This window comes from Ochotona curzoniae, unplaced genomic scaffold (genome assembly GCF_017591425.1).
Source record: "Ochotona curzoniae isolate NIBS_2020 unplaced genomic scaffold, NIBS_Ocur_1.0 scaffold_4683, whole genome shotgun sequence".
NCBI classification, from domain to species: domain Eukaryota; kingdom Metazoa; phylum Chordata; class Mammalia; order Lagomorpha; family Ochotonidae; genus Ochotona; species Ochotona curzoniae.
In genome coordinates, this window is record NW_024467121.1 from 17964265 (window position 1) to 17985007 (window position 20743).

The following is a 20743-nucleotide window of genomic DNA, read 5'->3' on the forward strand; positions in this document are numbered from 1 at the left end:
AGAGAATTTACATTAAACACAGTTCCACATTCATGTAAAATGATACATTTACAAAAATAAACAGGTTAATTGAAAACAACTAATTCAGGTAAAATTACTGGTGTCACATGGCAATTACTCCCAGCTCAAATCATAACAATACTGGATACAATCTAAATGTGAGACTAGATCATGTTCATTCTGACAGAATTTACACTGAAATCACAAAGAATTTCAAAATTTCTTAAATTTGTTGCCCACTTTCATTCAACTTTCTAATCCGGTTCTCCAAGTGTCTCCATTTCCCAACCAGCTTCCTGCTTGTGGCCTGGGAAAGCAGCAGAGGATGGCCAAAGCCTTGGGACCCTGCACCCATGTGGGAGACCCAGAAGAGGCTCCTAGTTTCAGATCAGCTCAGCTCTGGATATTGTGGCTACTTGGGGAGTGAACCAGCAAACAGAAAATCTTCCTCTCTGTATATCTGACTTTCCAACAACAACAAAAATTAATTAATCTTTTTTTTAAAAGATGGAGGTATAGGCCCAGCTAATTGGCCATGGCCTCTAGGCCTGGGGCAAGGCTCCCCAGTAAAGTGGATTAACTCTAAATCAGCCTCCTACAGAGGGAGGGACCCCAGGACTGAATGGGTGGGAATGGGAGCAGCTAAGCACACTATTAACTCTGATGATTCAGTAGCAAAGTTTTTGCTTCCCAACACTATAATCTCAGATCTTTAGTCTAAAAGGAAGAATACTTTCACCAGGAGGCCTAACAATGACTCTACTGAACTGGAAACTGAAACTGCCAAATCAGTACTCTGGGCTCCTTAAACCTGTGCATCAGCAAGCAATGAAGGATGCCAACTGGGCTGGCTAGGAGATAGACCCTGACTGCCAAGGAGAAAATGGTTGCTGCAACACAGTAGACAGAGGAAGATTATGTCTCAATTCTAGGAGAACATTTGGGCATCTCTTAATATTACCAAGCACTAAGATTAAAGTCAGAGAAAATTACAGCTCAATTCAGGCAGGACTAATGGTTCATAAGATAAGAAACTGCAGCCAGCTGAAATACTTGCTAAGGGCAAAGAAAATATGGAATGGGCAGTGGAAGAAGACAATTGTAACCAATGACCAGCCATAGAAATGACTAATTGTTACATGTACTTCTTATTTTGGTATAAATATATTTGCATAAACATGCATGTTAATTTTTTCTTCCTTCTCTTTTCTTTATTATAACAAAGTACATTAGTAGCAGTTAACAGTGTATCATGGTATTTAAGTTTAACAAAGCAGAAGTATAAATATAACCCAAGGGACTTGGGATCTTCTTGTGACAAATGGATTAATACATTTTGTTGTATGTAACAGTATTTCACTTGTGGTAGAAGTATGACTCCGAAAATCAGGAATAGTTGAAGGACAGCTATGTAAGTACAAAGTTGACAAGGGTGGACTGTAATGGTTGGCCCTGTGTGCCAGCTTGTCTAGGTTACTACTTATTCATTATTCAAACACTGATCTAAGTGTTACTGTCAAAGTATTTTGCAAATTGGTTAAAATCCATAAAGAATTTATTTTTTAAAAATTTATTTTCTTTTAAAAGGCAGGATTACAAAAAGGGAGAGAGAGAGACAGAGATCCTCAATCCACTGATGCATTCCCCAAATGGACATAACAGCAGGAGTTGGGCTGGTCCAAAGCCAGGGAGTCAGGAGCTTCCTCCACATTTCCCTGGTTGGTGCAGGGATCCAAACGCTTGAGCCATCCTTCACTGCTTTCAAGTCTGCCGTGGGCAGAAGCTGGATCACAAGTGGAGCAGCAGGGACTCAAACCAGCACCCATAAAAGATGCCAGCACTGAAGGCAGAAGTTTAGTTCACTATGCCAAGTCATTAACCTCCACAAACCACTGATTTTAATTTGGGACAATCCTAAATAATATATGTGGGATTGATTCAACTAAATGACCACAAAGGCAATCTCAGGCTTCTTTGAAAAATTCCTGTCTCTGAGAGTACCCAACCTAACAGTTAAGATATCACATTCCTCATCGAAATACCGGGGTTCAGTTCCCAACTCTTGCTTTTCTTCTGGCTTCCTGACAATACTGACCCTGGAAATAGTGGTAATGGCTCAGGTAGTTGGATTCCTGCCACACACAGAGATTCAGATTATGTTTGCAACTCTTAGCTTCAGCCCCAGTCATTGCAGGCAATTGGGGGACAAACCTAAAAATGGTAATTCTGTCTGCCTACCTTCCTCTGCCTTAAATAAAAATAAAAAAATATTTTTTTTTCCAAAAAATCTGCCTACAGAAGCAGTTTCAGCTTGTGCTCAAGAGTTATAGCCTGGAATGACACTGTGGTGTATGTAGCAAGTTAAGTTGCTACCAGAAGTGTTGGTATTCCATATGCATTTCAGTTTGAGTTCATGCTGCTACATTTCCAATCTAGCTCCCTGGAATGGCTCAAGAAAGCAACAGAGGATTGCTCAAGAGCTTGGGACCCTGGACCCACTTGGGAAAGCTGAAAGAAGCTCCTGACTCCTGGCTCCAACCTGGTTCAGTCACAAGCACTGCAGCATTTGGTGAGTTAACTAGTATATGGAAGACCTCTATCTCTGCCTCAATCTCTTTTTTTCTGCAACTCTGCTTGTCAAATAAATACATCAATTTTCTACAAAGAAAGAAAAGAAATGTAGTCTTCCTGATGGACTGTTCTATGGATTCTGCGTTTTCCTAGTCAACCCATACAAGGACACAAGCCATATGTGCAATCCTTCTATGGCTATAGCCTTCCTGGTGGCTTCTGTTTCACCAGTAGGACCCTGCCAGACATAAAGTTCAGCAAAACTACACCTTCCACTCACACACTGTCACAGCAAGTATGTAGTACAATTATTGCTCTGTTAGCTATATTTCACCCATTTTCATTTCATTCCACTCATTTCTCTCTCTTTTTTGTTTTATTTATGAATAGGGCCAATTTTACAGGTATATATTTATCATTCACATAGTTGATCATTTTTTAATCTAATAAAAATATCTACATTTCTAACAATTTTAAGATAGTAAAATGATTCTTTATCAATTGTATAGCACTATATCAAAGGTTAAACAATATAAGTCAAATCAGATTCTAAGTTTCACGTACTAATTGATCTGTAAAAGTTTAAATTTCTAAGGATTTGAATCAAAGCTAAAGTCTCTATAAGAACCTCTAAATACATTTTAATCTAAAAAAGAAGTTGATGAAGATTAATTATAAATGCCATTTACATTTCATAATATTAAACTTTACTTACTTAACACCATATCTGTCTCTAAACATAATATGGTCCCTAAACGTGCGGTTGACATCAAGGTCTATTTGTCTGATATCAGGTGAACAACCCCGAGCTCTGTGTTTTAATTTCTGAAGAAGAAAAACAGGGGGAAAAAGCACATTTTTATAGAAATCACTTGTTAAAAATTTTTTGACAAATAGTAAAATAATTTTCAATTACATGTGTTTTTTGTTTTGTTTGTTTTGTTTTGTTTTTTGGTCTTGGAAACCATTCCCATGGTTTTAAAAAAAATCAAATATAAAAAGGCAGACAAAGAAAACCTCCTCTCCTACTTAGGGCTCCATCCATGCTACTCCAATTCTTTCATTCTTCCCCTACCCTCTTTCCCCAGCATCCTGTCAATACAAGATTTTAATTTAGGATAACCAACTTCCCAAAGTTTTCACTATTATGTGAAAGTTCTTTGTGGTCAATCCATGCAAACTACTGTGATTTTTCATCTATTCCAATGTGACTTTTTAATTTTCTTTGGAGCTAATCACTGCCTTTTTTGTTTTCCCCCCACCATATTTAATTCCAAATCAGTGTAACTGGTATCAACCTCCTCTGTCGTCCCAGCAGAACAGGAACTCTGCCAGTTTAATTTCCCTCCAGACCTCTCTCCCAGAGCGGTGTGAACTACTTGCATCTGGGCAGCCTGACCTTCAGGCCTGGTGCACCTATTGGGTTGTGAGATCTCCCTCCACCATCTGTGGGGTCTTCTCTTTGCTGTTCTATTGTGAAGCCCCCTGCTGTCTAAATCTCATCTCCTTTTTTGTTTCTTTATTCCCTTGTTCTGGAGGAACACACTCTCCAGCAGCTCCTGTTGTGAAATGATATCCACAAAGTTGGGAATTTGATGGATTCTTCCCATCTTAAAAACCCAACATTCACATCTCTCAGGTCTGAGAAACTTTCTTTAATCATTCTTTTGTGGGTTTCCTCATTCTCCTCTCCTATTTTATCTTTAGAGAATCCTGATCTTTACAATGTGAGATCTCCTGTTACCTATTATTCTTATATCATTTTCTGCTTTTTGCTTTTATAATTTATGTTTTGAAACTGCCAATATTTTTTTTTCAATTAAGTTTTTCATTTACCTTTCATTTCCCACTGCTATAAATACCCATAAGATCCTGATGTTCTCTAATGTTCCTTTTAACAGCATCCTGTATTTATTTCGTGGCTACAGCATCTATTTTTTTCTGTGAACATATTATTAACAGTTCTCCTTGTTTTATGGTCTGTCACAAGTTGTTTTTTCCTATTCATTTCATTTGTCATTCACATTAGCCCTTTTTCCCTCAATATACAGTAATACTTTGCTATTAACTTTTACTTAAAAATCAGATGCTAAAAAGCTGAGTGCCTGGGTGAGCCTTCAATACTGTAGTCTTCACTGTGGAGTGATCCATCCATCCTGGACACTGGGTCCCTTGTAGTCGGTATCTTTGGATTGATTTCCTTACACTAATCATGTTCTCCAGAGAAGACTCTTCTAGCTTCCTGTCAAAAAGAAAAGGCATCTAGCTGCCAATGTTCTGGGAACAATGTTGAAGGAAAAGGCTGGAATGTCCACAATTCCATATATTCCACTCTTCCACTTTTGTGACAGGCACCCCACCTCACTTTCAGCAATGTCTGTGTTCCCCTAGTCTGAAGTCCTTTGCTTCACCCAGAAGTACAGTGGAAAGGTCCTAGAAAATTAGCAGAATCACCACAGATTTGGCATACAAGATTCCTGAGCCGAGCAAAGTCTGAAGATGGTTATTTTCTACGGATGGATCCTCTCCATAGGATAGCTATGCTACCAGCCACATGAGAGACAAAAATGATAAAAATGAGACACAATTAAAAGTAAAAAAAAAAAAAAAACAACAACTAGTGGATAAGAAAATTGGTTTAGTGACTAGAGTAGCCTAGATTTTAAATTCTGCTGCTAACCATGGGATAAAAAGTCACTTATCCTCCCAAACTTCCCTAAATTCAACTTTCTCATCTGTAAAATGAAAATAGCAGTAACACATGCATCTTGGCATTATGATAAGAATTCAATGAGGTAGTTCATACAGAGCACTTACATAATGCCCCCTATTCACTCACTCTCACACAAAAACACTGAGCTCTCCTCAAGGCAAATACAGCATATACTCCATCTTTAAAACACAATAATATGATGCTCCAGAAGAAAACTCATCCTCTCCAGATTAAAGCAAAGGATCAGGAGAGGTCTTCACAATGTGCCTTGAAAACACATCCCGCTTCTCCTTCCTCTGGAAACAAAGCCCCCGCTCAAACACCACCTATTCCATGAAGTCATCATGAACCACAAAATGATTTCTTCCCTCTTTCCAACACAGCCAAGTGTTTTATTTTACTAATTTTGGAGTATTTATCCATAGTAACCAGTACTAAATCTCCTACACAATCATGTTTCCTGAAAAGAGAAGTTTCTCAACATTGTGTCTGTTCCTCTCAGTATGTGCCACAGCACCACATTCAGAGCTTGACTTCATAAAAGGATAAACATATCATCAGGGGAACTTCAAAGATTGAGTGCTCCTAATATACCAGACTCTGAGAAACATGACAGGTGGTTTTACTCCAAGTTGAAGTCCCAGTTGGTAGAGGATGTGTGGACAGCAGAGTATACCACTTCTGTGCAAGGACAATAAGAAAGAGTGGTCTGAAAAGAAAGATGTGGTTAAACAATAATGTTGGGAGAAAATCACACAGTAAAAACATCTGTGATGTGCTCAAAATTATGTGCTTGAAAGTATGGGCCATTTGTTTTTGTTACAGATTTTTATTTGAAGGTTCTCTCATATTAACTGGTTTTTGGATAACTCTATTGCATGTGGGAAAAAATCTTTAAATATAACTGAAAATTACCATGTTATTGAGGTATACTGGATTGAATAGTATTTTTCCAAAATTCCTGTGAATCTAGAACCTGTCAGTATGACCCATTGAAAATTTTCTGCAAATGTGATCAATTTAAGGTCAAGTCAAATTGGATTAGGTGACCCTAAAATCAATGACTAGCATTCTCTCATCAGGAAACATAAGAGACACAGAGAGAAAAATATGTGACAAAAGAGGTAAAAATGGTGCACAGTGGTGCAGCTGTGAGCTAAGGAAGGCAGCTAACCTTTCACGCCGATGAAATCCTATCTAAAGATATACAGGTATATATATGTATTGACTATGTAATACACATATATGAATATTCAAAAAAGAAAAATAGCCAAAGAACACCAAAACCAAGTAAAATTAGACAACCATAAAAAAGACAAATATTGCATGTTCTTGCTCATCTATAGAAGCTAACAAATGCTAATTTCATAGAAATAGATCCTAGAAAGTACAGGGGAAAGGAGAATTAAGGGAGGCTAGAAAACAAGAACCAAAATGCAGCCACAGTCTGCAGAAAAAAGCTCAACAGTGCTACAGCACAACAGGGTAACTGGCCTTTACAATTACTTATTATATGTCTTATAAAGAATTAAAAGAAAGGAGTTTGAAGGTTCCTAACACACTCAAAGTGACATTTAAGGAGACAAAAATGCTGGTTACGTCGACTACTATGCATACATTGACTTACCATACTATCTTTCATAAGTATGAACCATCTCTCAATCTGGTTCCCTACTGGTGACCTGGTTGGGCACTCAAGAATGGTCCGGGTGTTTGGGCTCCTGCAACCAGCACAAGAGATCCAGATGGAGCTCCTGGCTCTTGGTTCTGGTCTAGTCCAGTGCTGGAGAATGAGCCAGTGGATGGATGACTCGCTCTTTGAATTTTGGACAAATAAATATATTTTTAAAAGTTTTGTTTCTTATAAATGGAATTTCAAGTTCAACTGATTGAGTTCTCAACTCCCAACTTCAGCCTGGATTTAAACTATAAATAATCTTCCTTTTTGATAATTTATTTCATTTTGGTGTCTTATCATTTAAGGAACATAATTCAGTATCTATGGGTCAAAGATTCTTAGATAATAAACTTACTCCATTCAAAGGTTAACATAAAATTTAGGTTTGGAAAAGGGAAGGTAGTTGAGTTAATGCTTAAAATACCCACATTCCATATCAGAGTGCCAGGGTTTAACACACGTGCTATCTCCTAACTCAGCTTCCTGCTATTGCAGATCCTGGGAGGCAGCAGCGGTAGTCCAAGTGACAGGAACTCAGTCACTCACATGGGGTGATACTTGGACTGGGTTCTCAGCTTCAAGGTTTGGTCAGGCCCAACCTCAGCTATATCGGAGATATGTGAGCCAGTAGATAGCAGTTCTCTCTTCTCTCTCTGCATATATTTGCCTATCCTTGCAAACACTTAAAATGTTAACAAATTTTCCCTCACAAACATGGTTCAACATTGATCAATCATTTTAAGTACTTTATCTAATCATTTACAGATAGGAAAAGCATCATATTTATGAATTAAATCATACAGACATCAAAAATTTTTAAGATATTTGCTTGACAAATAGATTGTCATTCATAAAACCAACAGGCCTCCATTACACAAAACAGTGTTAGTATAAATTATTTTAGATGTTTGCCCAAATTTATTTTTTTATGCCATGACAAAAACAAAGTATCTTTCAAATGTTTTAGTATTAAATGCAATAATTGTAACAAACATATCTGAATAACTTTCATATCATTAACAGGCCAACAAACACATTAAATACTCCCACTGCAGAAGCAGGAATTTTTAAGTTAGGATAAAAACAGCCTACTCTACCTTGAAAGCTGACAGAAGCAGATTTTACTTTTTAACTTGGCAGTAACAAGCTGGCTTTATTTACTCACACTGTAAAGGTCCTTCGTTTCTTCTTTCATTTTAGGGATCTCAAGAAGAAGAGCCCAGACTTCCCCTCTGAGCTGGAGTGGGATTCCTTTGTAAATTCTCCTGTGAAACTTAATAAAGAAAACTGGGGGTTACAAACTGAACAAAACTTGGACTCATCTTTCCAATTAAGTGAATTAATATATGTTCGTTGAAGTGCTGTAAAATCTCTTTATCAGATGCAAACATGGAGCTAGACACAGAAGGGGACAATCAAAAGGAAGACATCAAGAATGCCCAACACATTAGTATGCGGCCTAGCGGAATCCTTAGTACTTCTTTGTTAAGTGCTAAACATTTAATTTACACATTCCCTACTGGCACAATCTACCTGATACATATTTTTTCTCTTTACTCCAAAATATCAGGAAGATGTCCAAAAAGCTGCCTTGGCCAGAGGAGTCCCCAGTAGAGGATCTGGAGCACCATCAGAACCCCATTTTCCTGCTCATATGATCTCTAGAATAGACAGGCTCATGTTCATCACCTTCACATGTCAGTTCATCATTGGCAATCTCCACTTCTCTCTCTTTTCCTTCTTCACTTCTCCCTCCATCCATCCCTCCCTTCCTCCAATCTCTTTCTTCCTTTTGTAAATCTTAGCATTTCCTCAGGAAAATCTTTGTCCTTTTCTCAGATGACATCAATCCTATCAAATCAGACAAAAATACCAATCAATTTCTATTAAGAAAAGACATCATCACAGGCCTGGCTCAGTAGCCTAATGGTTAAAGTCCTCACTTGCACGCGCCAGGATCCCATATGGTCACCAGTTCTAATCCTGGTGGCCCCACTTTCCAGCCAGCTCCCTGCTTGCGGCCTGGGAAAGCAGTCAAGGACGGCCCAAAGCCTTGGGACCCTGCACCCATGTGGGAGACCTGGAAGAGCTCTTGGCTCCTGGCTTTGGACCAGTTCAGCTCCAGCCGTTGCAGCCGAGTGAACCATCAGGCAGAAGATCTTCCTCTCTGTCTCTCCTCCTCTCTGTATGTCTGACTTTCCAATAAAAATAAATAAATCTTTTTAAAAAAAAACAGACATCATCTTTCCACAAAGACATAAGACAAAATAACAGTCAATTTTAAGCCAATATGAGAGGCAGCATAATATCAAACAACAGCAAGGTGTTACAACTAATATTCTCCTTTGAACTAATTCCTCTTAAAAAATCACGAGTTCTAAACTTAATGCTTAAACAGTTTCAAAATCAACAACCCAAAATGAACTTTTGATGAAAATAAAATACTTAATACGCTCAAAATGAACAATGACATTTGCCCTGCAAGGTACACCCAGACAAGATATATCCACAGATAAGTAAGCTTCACATAATTTAAGGTCCCCTTTAAAAATTAACTCCTTGGACCCAGCACTGTAGCATTGTTGCTAAAGTCCTCGCCTTGAATATGACTGGATCCCATATGGGCACTTCCCATCCAGCTCCCTGCTTGTGGCCTGGGAAAGCAGGTGAGGAGAGGCCAAGGCCTTGGGACCCTGCATTTGTGTGGAAGACTCGGAAGAGACTCCAGGCTCCTGGCCTTGGATCAGCGTAGTTGTGGCCATTGTGTCCGCTTGGGTAGTGAATCAACAGATGGAAGATCTGAATGTCTGTCTTTCCTTTTCTCTGTATATCTGACTTTGCAATAAAACTGAATGAATATTTTTTAAATTAACCCCTTATGCTACTAACAGCAAACTATTAAAGAATAATATCTTCCTATAGTTTGAGAGAAATCTTGCTTAATTTGATTTGGCTCTTATTTTCCAATCTTTTTTAACCAGAGCCCTTTTCTCATTCAATAATAAGCAATACTTACTGACTGCATAATTAAGTTTCAGGTACTTTCTATGTATTTCACTAAAGCAATTACTTAATCCTCACAACACTATGAGGTAGACATTGCATTCCCATTTTGCAGATGAGCAGCCTAAAGCAGAAGGTGAAATGCTTTCCTCAAGTTCATACAGCCAGTAAGTGCAGAGCTGCAGTTCGAACCCAGGAAAGTCTGGATCCAGCATCTCTTAACCATTAGGCTACATTGCCTCAATGTTTAACCCACTGGAATTCAAGGAACTGACATGCTCTGGAGTTTATATTGGCAAATGCTGATACACAATGATTTATGTCCATACAAAAAGGGAGAAAAGAATTACAGAGGGGAAAGGTATAAGGAAATACATGAAAGTCCTAACAGTTGATTCAGTTGTGTTTTGATAAGACTATAGAGGATGTCTGTCTCTCTTTAAACATTTTTTATTGTACAACCTTCCTTCAAAACGAATCATGGCGTTAACAGTCACTGAATGCTTTGAAAAGGCAGGGTTTGATGTAAGTGCTCCATATGCATTAAACCATTAAAGTGCCAACATTTGAAACGGGCACTATCAGCTCGTTTCAGATAAAGACATTGATGTTTAGATGCCAATGGTTCTCAAAGTACAGTTCTTGAAGTCAAAATTATTTTTGTGATAAGAATACACCAGTTCTTATCTTTACTGTTGCTGACTTTTGCACTTAACAGAAAATCAGTGGTAATAAAACTTATACATGTTGACACAAATCAAAGCGGCAGCTGCACTGTACTTAAGAATCATTATATTTTTTTCATATACTTTAAAAAAAAGTTAGTTTCATTTAAGAATTCCCTGGGTAAAGCAGTAAAGGTATTACTTCTTATTAAAATTCAACCCACAAGGAGTGGCAAGACAGAATGTGTAAGCAGCTCATGTTGCATCCCAAAACATGGTGGTGTCCAAGAAAAAGAACTTATGATGCAGTGCGAACCATTCTCTTAAAACTGGTTCCCCTCCTGCCAGTGTAACACTGCTATTACCTTAAACAGCAACTGACTAGCCTTCCATGGTCTGATCTGGGAAGTATTTAGCAGGCATCTTTTCAAAATTAAGCAAAGTGATTCCTGGCACTTCAAGGAAATAACTGACACAATAATTACTGCCACTGATAACATGATCTTTTAAGCAAAAATAAACAGAAATTTGGAAAATTTCTGCTAGAAGTTTCATTTTCCTACTAAAGATGTTTTTAGGATGAGACTGGTGGTGATAACAATGGATGCGGACAGTTTTTTTTTTTTTAAGATTTATTTTTATTATTTTTTTATTGGAAAGGCGGATATACACAGAGGAGAGACAGAGAGGAAGATCTTCCGTCCGATGATTCACTCCCCAAGTGAGCGCAACGGCCGATGCTATGCCAATCCGAAGCCAGGAGCCTTTTCTGGGTCTCCCACGTGGGTGCAGGGTCCCAAAGCCTTGGGCCGTCCTCTGCTGCTTTCCCGGGCCACAGGCAGGGAGCTGGAAGGGAAGTGGGGCTGCCGGGATTAGAACCGGCGCCCATATGGGATCCCAGACGTGCAAGGCGAGGACCTTAACCACTTGCGCCGGGCCCAGTTTTCTTTAATTGGTAAGCCAAATCTTAGCACAACTCAAGTGCAGACCAAAAAGACTGAAATAGAAGAAAGCCCTCTAGAAACTCTTGGACTTTGCTTCTGCTTCAGAGAAAGTGTTCTGAGGCCAGCCCTGCCTCTTTCTAAGCAGTGTAACATTTAGGTAGGAAGCGTGGAACTGCTCCTATGGTTTTTGACCTCAAAGGGAGACACACTGACCTCAAGACCAAGTTGATACTGCAGGAATTCAGAGGAGAGCTGGAAGGAACTAAATCACAGGCAGCACAAAAGAGCTGCTGAATTAAATCACTACTGAATTCCATCCTACTTCTGGGCCATCCGATAACGTCTCCTACATGTTCTAAAGCAATCTGAACTCTTAGTTATTTACGACTTAAAGGTTCCTAATTCAAGGTATTCTGCTAAATTAAATAAAAATTTAAACAAATGTAAATAAAACAGTGCTATAATTAAAGAAAAACTTTCACTGGGAAAATATGCAAGGAATTTATTTTGTTTCATAGAGAAATAACGTTACTATAAATTACCTTTTCAGTGTTCTTGTATTTTTCCCATCCCTTTAGCATTTTCAGCCATTTGGCAGTTCTTTCAATTTCCAGATGCTTTTGCTAAAATCAAAATCAAATTCACTGTTACTGATTGTTCAGGACTTTCTGACTTAAACATTACCCCCCACCAAAAAAGAAAACTCACTGAAAATGCTGCCAAAAAGGATTATTAAAAGATGTTACTAGATAGCAAATATCCTAGTTAATTTTCATTACATTGGACATTAGAATTATCATAATAGTATTCTATAACTAAAATTAAAAAGACACAGGAAATAATACACTTAGGAAAAAAGATGAATTTTCCAACACTTTAAAACTATTCATAGAAATCAATATATTCTACAAATATTAAAAAAGGGAAGCTAAAATATTCTGGAATATATTTTACAATTTGATAAAATACAACTTCAAGATCTAATAGTCTTCTTTCTCATTTTACTGAATTCAAACACATTAAATTTTTTTGTGAATGCTGAGTTCTAAAGGAAAACTGAGTATTTACCAATTAAATAACACATAACTAGCACTTTTCTAAGAGAAAATATACAAACATACATAACTAACTAATCTTTGCCATGTGATGGCAAGTGCTCTATGTGTAGAGGGCAACTTAAGTAGAAATACAAAGTACTACGACAGGGAGCAGCAAGGCCATGATGGAAAGGATGGTCAAATCCACAAGGGATGTCAGAAAAAATGATCGCCAAAGGCAGAAATAAAGGACCATTAGTGTTTACATTACGTCTAATGCGGGAAAGAACATTCTGGACAATATAGGAATTGATTTACTGCTGAGATTATTCAACACCATGAGGAAGAGGGTCATAACTGTTCCAGGACACACAATTTTAAAAAGCATCATGAGGACATGAGGCTATCAAAGTAGACAGGGCCCTTGTATGTTGTCCTAAATTGAGATCTGGGGCAAAGCTGGGGAACAGCAAAGGTAATAGAAAACACTTGCTCCTAGTTTCTGAGTTTCCAGTTTTTTCACCTCCAGTACTTCATCAGTACGTGTAATAACCATATGAATAAAGTTATTGAAGTAGAAGAGCACGTGGGAAAGGAAATAATCCTAATGATACATTTCATGCTCAAAAGATGCATGCTCACTGCAATCCCAGGAGACAGGTATGACCGTCCCCACAACACAATGAGGAACCGACACCGCAAGGTGCAACCTGCTTGCAGCAGGCACATCTTGCTCCCATCCTGGCCTCCACCCTAGCACAGGCATTGGCAGTTCCTGGATGAAAGCAACAGCTCCTTCCAGACTGGCCTCAATCCAGTCCCAAACAGGCAGTGGTTATATTGGCAGATGGCATACACCCACCACCAATCTTTTTAGATCTAAAAGAAGCATAAAATCCCAAAGAAAATTCTGAACTGAGGAAAATATTCTCAGCACTCAGAATATTTTTATAGAGTTTTATCTCAGACACTTTTAAAACTTTACTTTTTAATGCATTTAAAAATTACTGATGGATTTCTGATAATAAAAAAATGATCACTTGTGAGCAAAAGATACTTGGATATAACACCCATGTTTCAAACAGCTTAACATGTTCTTCATTATATTGTTAGTGATAAAATATTACAGACAAGTACAGAAATGTGTTTAGTTTAAAGCTTACTGGAACACTGAAATCTAGCTTATATTTCTCCTCTAAATGTAATGTAGAGAAGAGCAAACTGATAAAAACCAACATTGATCTAAATTGCCACTTCACTGTTGTTATCCTGTACTTCCTGCCTTGACTTCTTCAAAGCATGATCCCTTTTTAACAGGAAAACATAAAGTAATTCAAGCTAAGCTAAGAGTGTAACATACATTCATGTATGTACAAATATATGCATTTATATATACATGTAATGACATATGCCCACACACACAATTTTAAGATTATGAATGTTCTTCTTTCCTCTACAGCAAAAAAGAAAAACATCAGAGATACTCATAGGTTGTAAGATTTCAGAAGTACATATCAGTTGTTCAAACAAATTAAACATAAAATTCCTCAAAGCTGTCAGTTCTCTTTATGCCAGACCTGAATGTACATGAAAGCCTTGCCCCTCCCATCTTAAGAATATATAATTTATGAATAAAGTGTACTTTCTCCAAACATGCTAAAACTAACAACTCTAGCAGTTATTTTGAAATAGGATGTACCTAAAAGAGTATATGACAAATGCTCCAGAAAAACAGACTAAGGAATATCATGCCAGACTCAACAACATCAAGACAAAACTAAATTAGAAATCCACCCATAAAGTTAGATACTTTAAACCCAACATACTCAAAACTGTTTAAATGTGCTCCTGTTACCCTTCTGTTCACTGACATGCATTAACACTATCACTATTTTGAATTTTCCTTTAAAAAATATTTTTCATCCATTTGAAAGGCAGAATGACAAGGAAATTCAGGCAGCTCCTACATCTGCTGTTTTACTCCCTAAATGCCTACCTTAGGGCTGGGCAGTTAAACCTAAGAGCCAAAAACTCCACCCAGGTCTCCCATGTGGGCAGCAGGTGTCCAAGCACTCAGTCATCATTTTATTTCCTGTTACATTTATGACCTAGCTATCCTGAACTACTTGACATTCTGTGCTGATCTGCCCCCAGTGCTTGAAATGCTGGCAACTTGATCCCCAATGTAGTAGTGCTGAGTTGGTAAAAGCTTTAGGCGGAGAAGTTGCAAGGACTCCACCTCATGAATTACTCAATGCTGTCTTTTGGAGTAGGTGATATCTCCTACAGGGAATCAGTTCCCTTCAGAGCGGGTTGTTATCCCTGGCTCCCTCTTCATGGAGCCATTTGCTTTCCACATTTCAGGGAATCCGTGTCAGGAAGCTGTTGCTCCAGTCACCAGAATAATTAGTCAAAACTCCTATTTACAAACTAACCAGCCTCGAGATACTTTATTTCAGAAACAAAAAATGAACCAAGGCAAATTCTCAACACAAAATGTAAATTTTTATGCTTCTATGATCAACATTTGCTTTTGATCTTATGACATTTTTCTTAACCATCATTTGACAATGTCTAATGCATCCTCTCAAGACCCAGGATAAATATCCACAGTTTGAAATCATTTCCGAATGCCTTCATGTTCCAAGCAAAATTCACTGTCCCCTCAGCATGCCATGGCTACATGTAAGATCCCACCAGCCTAAATTCAAATCCAAGCTCTGCCCTTTTCTATCTGTTTCACCTGGGGCAACTGACTTATTCTTCCTTGCTGTGTCTTGGTTATTTGGACGTTGAATGTTCCTCAAAGCTTCAACCATTGGTTTCAAGGATAACACCACTGGAAAGAAGAGGGTTGTGGAATCTTTTATCTGCCAAGGGCCATTTGGATATTTATATAATCATTCCTAAGCCATACAAAATTATCAACTCATAAGTTAATTCGCTATAGATTTATTGACTTTTCAATCTTTTTTTAAAAAAATATTTATTTTATTTTCCTTGGAAAGTCAGTATACAGAGAGGAGGAGAAACAGAGAGGAAGATTTTCCATCCGATGATTCATTCCCCAAGTGGCCGCAATGGCCAGAGCTGAGCCGATCCAAAACCAGGAGCCAGTAGCCTCTTCTGGGCCTAACACAGGGGTGCAGGGTCCCAAGGCTTTGGCCATACTCGACTGCTTTTTCAGGCCACAAGCAGGGAGCTGGATGGGAAGTGGAGCCACTGGAATTAAAACCAGTGCCCATATGGGATCCCCGCACATGCAAGGTGAGGACTTTAGCTGTTAGACTACTGTGCTAGATCCTGAACTTTGAATCTTACCTGCAATTGGCTTGGTGGTACAAGACTAAATGATTACTCATGTCTTACTGAGCCCATAACCAGATATTCCCCCACCCCTGCTTTGGAAGGTGGGGCATGGAACCAGCGCTCTGGAATATTAGGCTGAACTCCACATGTATCCCATATGGGAGCCAGTTCACATCTGAGCTACTCAACTTCTGATCCAGTTCCCTGTTTATAGCCTGGGAAAGCAGTAGAGGATGGTTTTAAGTCTTTGGACCCCTGCACCCATGTGCAGGGAAGAAGCTCTTGGCTTCTGTCTCTGGATTGGTTCAGCTCATGGATCAGCAGGATCCACATCATCAAAAATGTCCATATTACCAAAGCAATACACAGATTCAATGCAATTCCAATAAAAATTCCAACAACATTCTTCTCAAAAACTGCAAAGAAGATAGAATTCATCTGGAAATACAAAAGATGCCTACGTGGAAGAACTGAGCTGGTTGGGCTAAGCAGCACCACCCACTGCCCCATTGGCACACACAAAAGCTGGGGTTGGGGTATGCCTGGCTGGGCTGGGCTGCAGCACCTGTCACAAGCATCAAGTGTCAGAGCAGGTGATGAGCTGTCAGCCTGGGCTACAGCACCCACAAGACCTGGCGGCAGATTCTGTAGAAGACTCCTGGGAAAACCTCTGAGACTGCAGCACCCATCACTTGGCACAGAGAGCTAGGGGTGGTGACAGGCTGAGCTAGGCTGAACCATGGAACTCACCTGACACTTGCAAGAGCCAGGGCTGGGAGGGGGCTGGGCTGAGCCAGGCTGCAGCATCCACTGGCACATTCAAAAGCCAGGAGTGAGGGCAAACCATGACAAAAAGGGCAGCAGCATGCATGAGACCCAGGGTTGGGAGCAGATCTGGTAGGTTAACTTGAGGAACTTGGGGAACTCCCCTGCTAGGCTGCAGCTCATGTGAGAGCAGGGGGCGGACCAGGTCAGGCAAAGCTACAGGACTCTTCAGCATTAGTGTTGGCAGTATCTGGGGGGGGGAAGACTGGGTTGGGCTAAGTTGTAGCTCCTGCTAGCATGCACAAAAGCCAGCACAGGGTGTGAGCCACACCCAGCTGGGCTAGGCTGCAACACCTGCCAGAAAGAGCTGAGACAGTAGTCAGGCCATACCAGGCTGGGTTCAAGCATGCACAAAATCCACAGCTGGGAACTGGCATAGTAGGAGAACTTGAGGACTTTCTGTTAGACTGCAGCTCCCACTGGTGAGTGTGAGAGCCAGGGCTGAGTGTGAGGAGGGTAGGTACAGACCAGGCTGGGCAAGGCTATTGCAGCCATTGGCATGGGTATGGGCTGGGCCTGGGGGCAGGCCAAATTGGGCCAGGCTTCAGGACCTTCTGGCACTTACTAGGGCCCGAGAGGGTGTGAGACAGGCCAGACTAGGCCATGGCACTCACTAGTTCATATGAGAGCCAGGTCTTACAGTGGGCAAGGTTGAGCCAAGCTGAGTCAGGCTGGGCTAGGCAGTAGCACTCACCAGCAAGAGCCAGAACGGATGTGGGACAGCAAGGTAAGGCCACAGTACCTTACAATGAGTGCCAGGACTAGTATCCAGTCATGTCAGCTTGGGCAACAACACATGTTGGGACAGGTGAAATCCAGGGCTGAGAGTAGGCCTGGTGGGGGAACTTAGGGAACTCCCTTGCTGGGCTGCAGCTCCTACTGGTGAGTGCAAGAGCTGGGGCTTGGGGCAGACAAGGCCAGGCCAGGCTAGGCTGTCAGTCCGCAGCACATACTAGAATGATTGAGCCAGGACAGAGTGCAGGCCTAGCCAGGCTGGACCACAAAACCCACCAGTTCACATGAGGGGTAGGGGTGGGCACCCACCAGCAAAAGCTGAGACTTGGGGTTGGGTAGGCTGAATCAGGCTATAGCACCTGCTTGTGAATACTGAGATTGGGGCAGGGCCATCTCAGACTAGACTGCAGCACCTGCTGTCATGCACATGACCCGGGGGTGGGAGTAGGCCTGGAAGAGGAGCCCTTGGGACTCCCTTGCTGGGTCACTGCTTCCACTGGAATGAGAACTGGGACTGGGGGCAGACTAGTCTGGGGTCAGGTTGAGCTGAGAATATCTGCAGCACCCATAAGTGTGCATGAAAGCCAGTTGAGATGTGGGATGAACCAGGCTAGGCCACAGCACATTTTGGCACATGCAAATATCAAAGCCAGTGATGGGCCTGATGGAAGTTATTGGGAGTCGCCCCAATTAGGCCACAGCATCCATTGGTACGCATAAGACTGGGCCTGTGGCAGGCTGGGCTGGACTGGACTGGACTAGGTCGTAGCACCCATCAGTTTGGATGAGAAATGGGGCTGGGGGCAGAACTGACTAGGCAGTTGCATCTACCAGTATGTGTGCTGGCTGGTGCAGGTAACAAACTGAACCTGACACTACACTGGCTGGCATACACAAGAGTCAAGTTGGAGGTTACCCTGGAGAGGTTTCTTGGGCAACTCCTCAACTAGATTGCTAGACTCAAAGCCTGGCCACAGGGAAAATCACAATATATGTGGTCCAACCTTGGAGCCTCCCCAGCATGCTCAGAGGCACACAGGAGACATGACACCCAGCTCATCTATGCCAACAGAGGACATCAGATCTTTCAACAGAGGGTGGAAAGCAGAACAGCTTGGACCACTTTCCTAGCCAAGCTTTAGAACATGTTCTTGACCTGACGATGCACTAAGGTAGACTTGATCACCAATAGAAGACCTTGGAGAGATTTTCTGATGCAATAAAGCTGACAATGTGTCAGAACTATGAAAACCACTCAGGTATCACCATCAGAACACTCTTCTCTACATCTTAGGTGTCATCAAATTACTGTCTAACGTCTCCAGGTGCTGACTTATTTTGGCAGCAAAGTGGACCCCCATCTCCACCCATGCATACACAGGATAGAAAAAAAGTTGAAATACTTGTCCCAACCACCTTCATCCATATCTCAATCCTCTCTTCTTATCAGAAACCTACAAGGATATGCATCCTTCTCAACTATGTAAACAATATTTAAAATAAACTAAATAAAGAAAATAGTATGTTTTGTACTTTCCTTCCCATGAGCTGCTTTCAAGGAAGAAATAAACCTCTATTTAAACTTAGAATCCAATATCTGGTCTTAAATGCAGGTGATCTCCACATCAGAATTGGCCTCTATTTACTGAGGCAAGGAGATGAAAGGTTTAATACTGGAACCAGTGTCTCTCATGTTACCTGTCAACCTCCAACGATCTAAGACTATATTTCCAATCCTGTGCAGAATCAGTTGAACAATAAATATTCTACAGCTATTAAGTAGTCCACAAAACTTGTCTCCTGTCTGATCCTTCCCACTGTTAGTAATAATCTGGATGGCAAAAGCTAAAGACAAAACACAGTATGTGAATATGAAACAGCCCTTCTTGGGTGGGTATTTGAGAGTAAAGTAGTAAAGACATAATTTGGCATGCCCACATCCCATGCTGGAGTGCTAAGGCTTGAGCTTTTGCTCCATTTCTGATTGCAAACTCCTGCTAATGGGCACTTTTAGGGCAGCAGAGGATGGTTCTAGCACATATATCCCTACCACGCATTTGGAAGACCCAGACTGAATTTTCAGCTCCTGTTACTGGACTGGCCCAGCCCTGGCTGTCTGGGCACTTGAGAAGTAAACCAAAGGATGGAAGATTTCTCTGTCTATGATTGTCTCTCTGCCTTTTAAAATAAAAATACACCAATAAAATGTTTATAATTTTTGTTTTCTGGAATACAAAACTCTTAGGATTTCACTCAAATTCACTCAAAAGTTGTTTTATGGCTAAATGCTAGTGTAACAATGTAACATAATAAGAAATATATTTATTCATTTCTGACCCAAGTTCTTGGCTCTTCAAACTCTTTCAAGTTCCTGGGTGACAGGTGCTTCTTTTGTTCTAGCGATTTAACTCTTGATCAGCTCCATACCCCTGTCCTTTGGGAGGGGAAGCAGGACTGGAAATTGAGTTAATAGCCAAACATGCTATATGTTTGAAGCCTCCAGAAATCCCTGTGTTCCAATTTCAGAGAGCTCCATTAGCACATTGGGGAGGGAGGACCTTCTGTGGCCCTTTCCCATAGTCAGCCTTACACATCTTCCATTTGGCCATGCCTGAACTGCATCCTTTTATAATAAATAAGTAAAACTTTTCCCTGAGTTCTGTGACCTGTTTTAACAAATTACCGAGCCCAAGCAGGAGGCCACTGAACTCTGATGATCAACCCTATTGATCAGAAAAACAGGTGAGAACTTCAGTTTTCAGTTGGTATCTGGCACAGGGTACTGAACTCTTGATCTGAGGTCTGTGCTAGCTCCAGTCAGTCAACATAACTGAACTACACTGTACAGAAGCCATTCAGTATTCACTGGAGAACTGACTGGTATGTGGAGGAAATTATTCTATAGCATGCTGAGTGTTAGACAGGAAAAACAATTCAATGTTTCCTACCTCTGAATTCCCATCTCATTTCTTTCTTCCTCTCTCTTCTTCTCTTTCTCTTTTGAAAAACAGGCAGAGCTTGAATGGGAGAGTTAGAGAAGGGAGAGACAGAGGGAGAATTTCCATCTGCTAGTTTGCTCCCCAAGTGGCTACAAAGGTCAGAGCTGAGCCCACCTGAAGCCAGGAGCCTCCTCGGGGTCTCCTACAAGGCTGCAGGGACCTAAGAACTTGAGCGATCCTCTATAGCTTTTCCAGGTTAACAACAGGGAGCTAGATCTGAAGTGCAGCAGCAGAGACGCAAACCAGAACCCATATGAAATGCCG

General features: G+C 40.6%; 1 protein-coding gene across 6 annotated transcripts in view; it reads right to left on the reverse strand.

Annotated features, from left to right (window-relative positions):
• The window catches only part of USP6NL (USP6 N-terminal like), a 161116-nt gene that overhangs the window by 38650 nt on the left and 101723 nt on the right, over nt 1-20743 (reverse strand). For 5 of the 6 annotated variants that reach the window (XM_040968263.1, XM_040968261.1, XM_040968262.1 and 2 more), the window contains 3 exons: nt 12117-12197; nt 8128-8235; nt 3287-3396 (listed from right to left, as the gene is read on the reverse strand). In XM_040968263.1, coding sequence (XP_040824197.1) covers nt 3287-3396; nt 8128-8235; nt 12117-12197 — 299 coding nt within the window. Of the gene's footprint in view, nt 1-3286; nt 3397-8059; nt 8236-12116; nt 12198-20743 lie in introns of those variants that run through there. The other variant, XM_040968266.1, reaches the window with a different exon arrangement.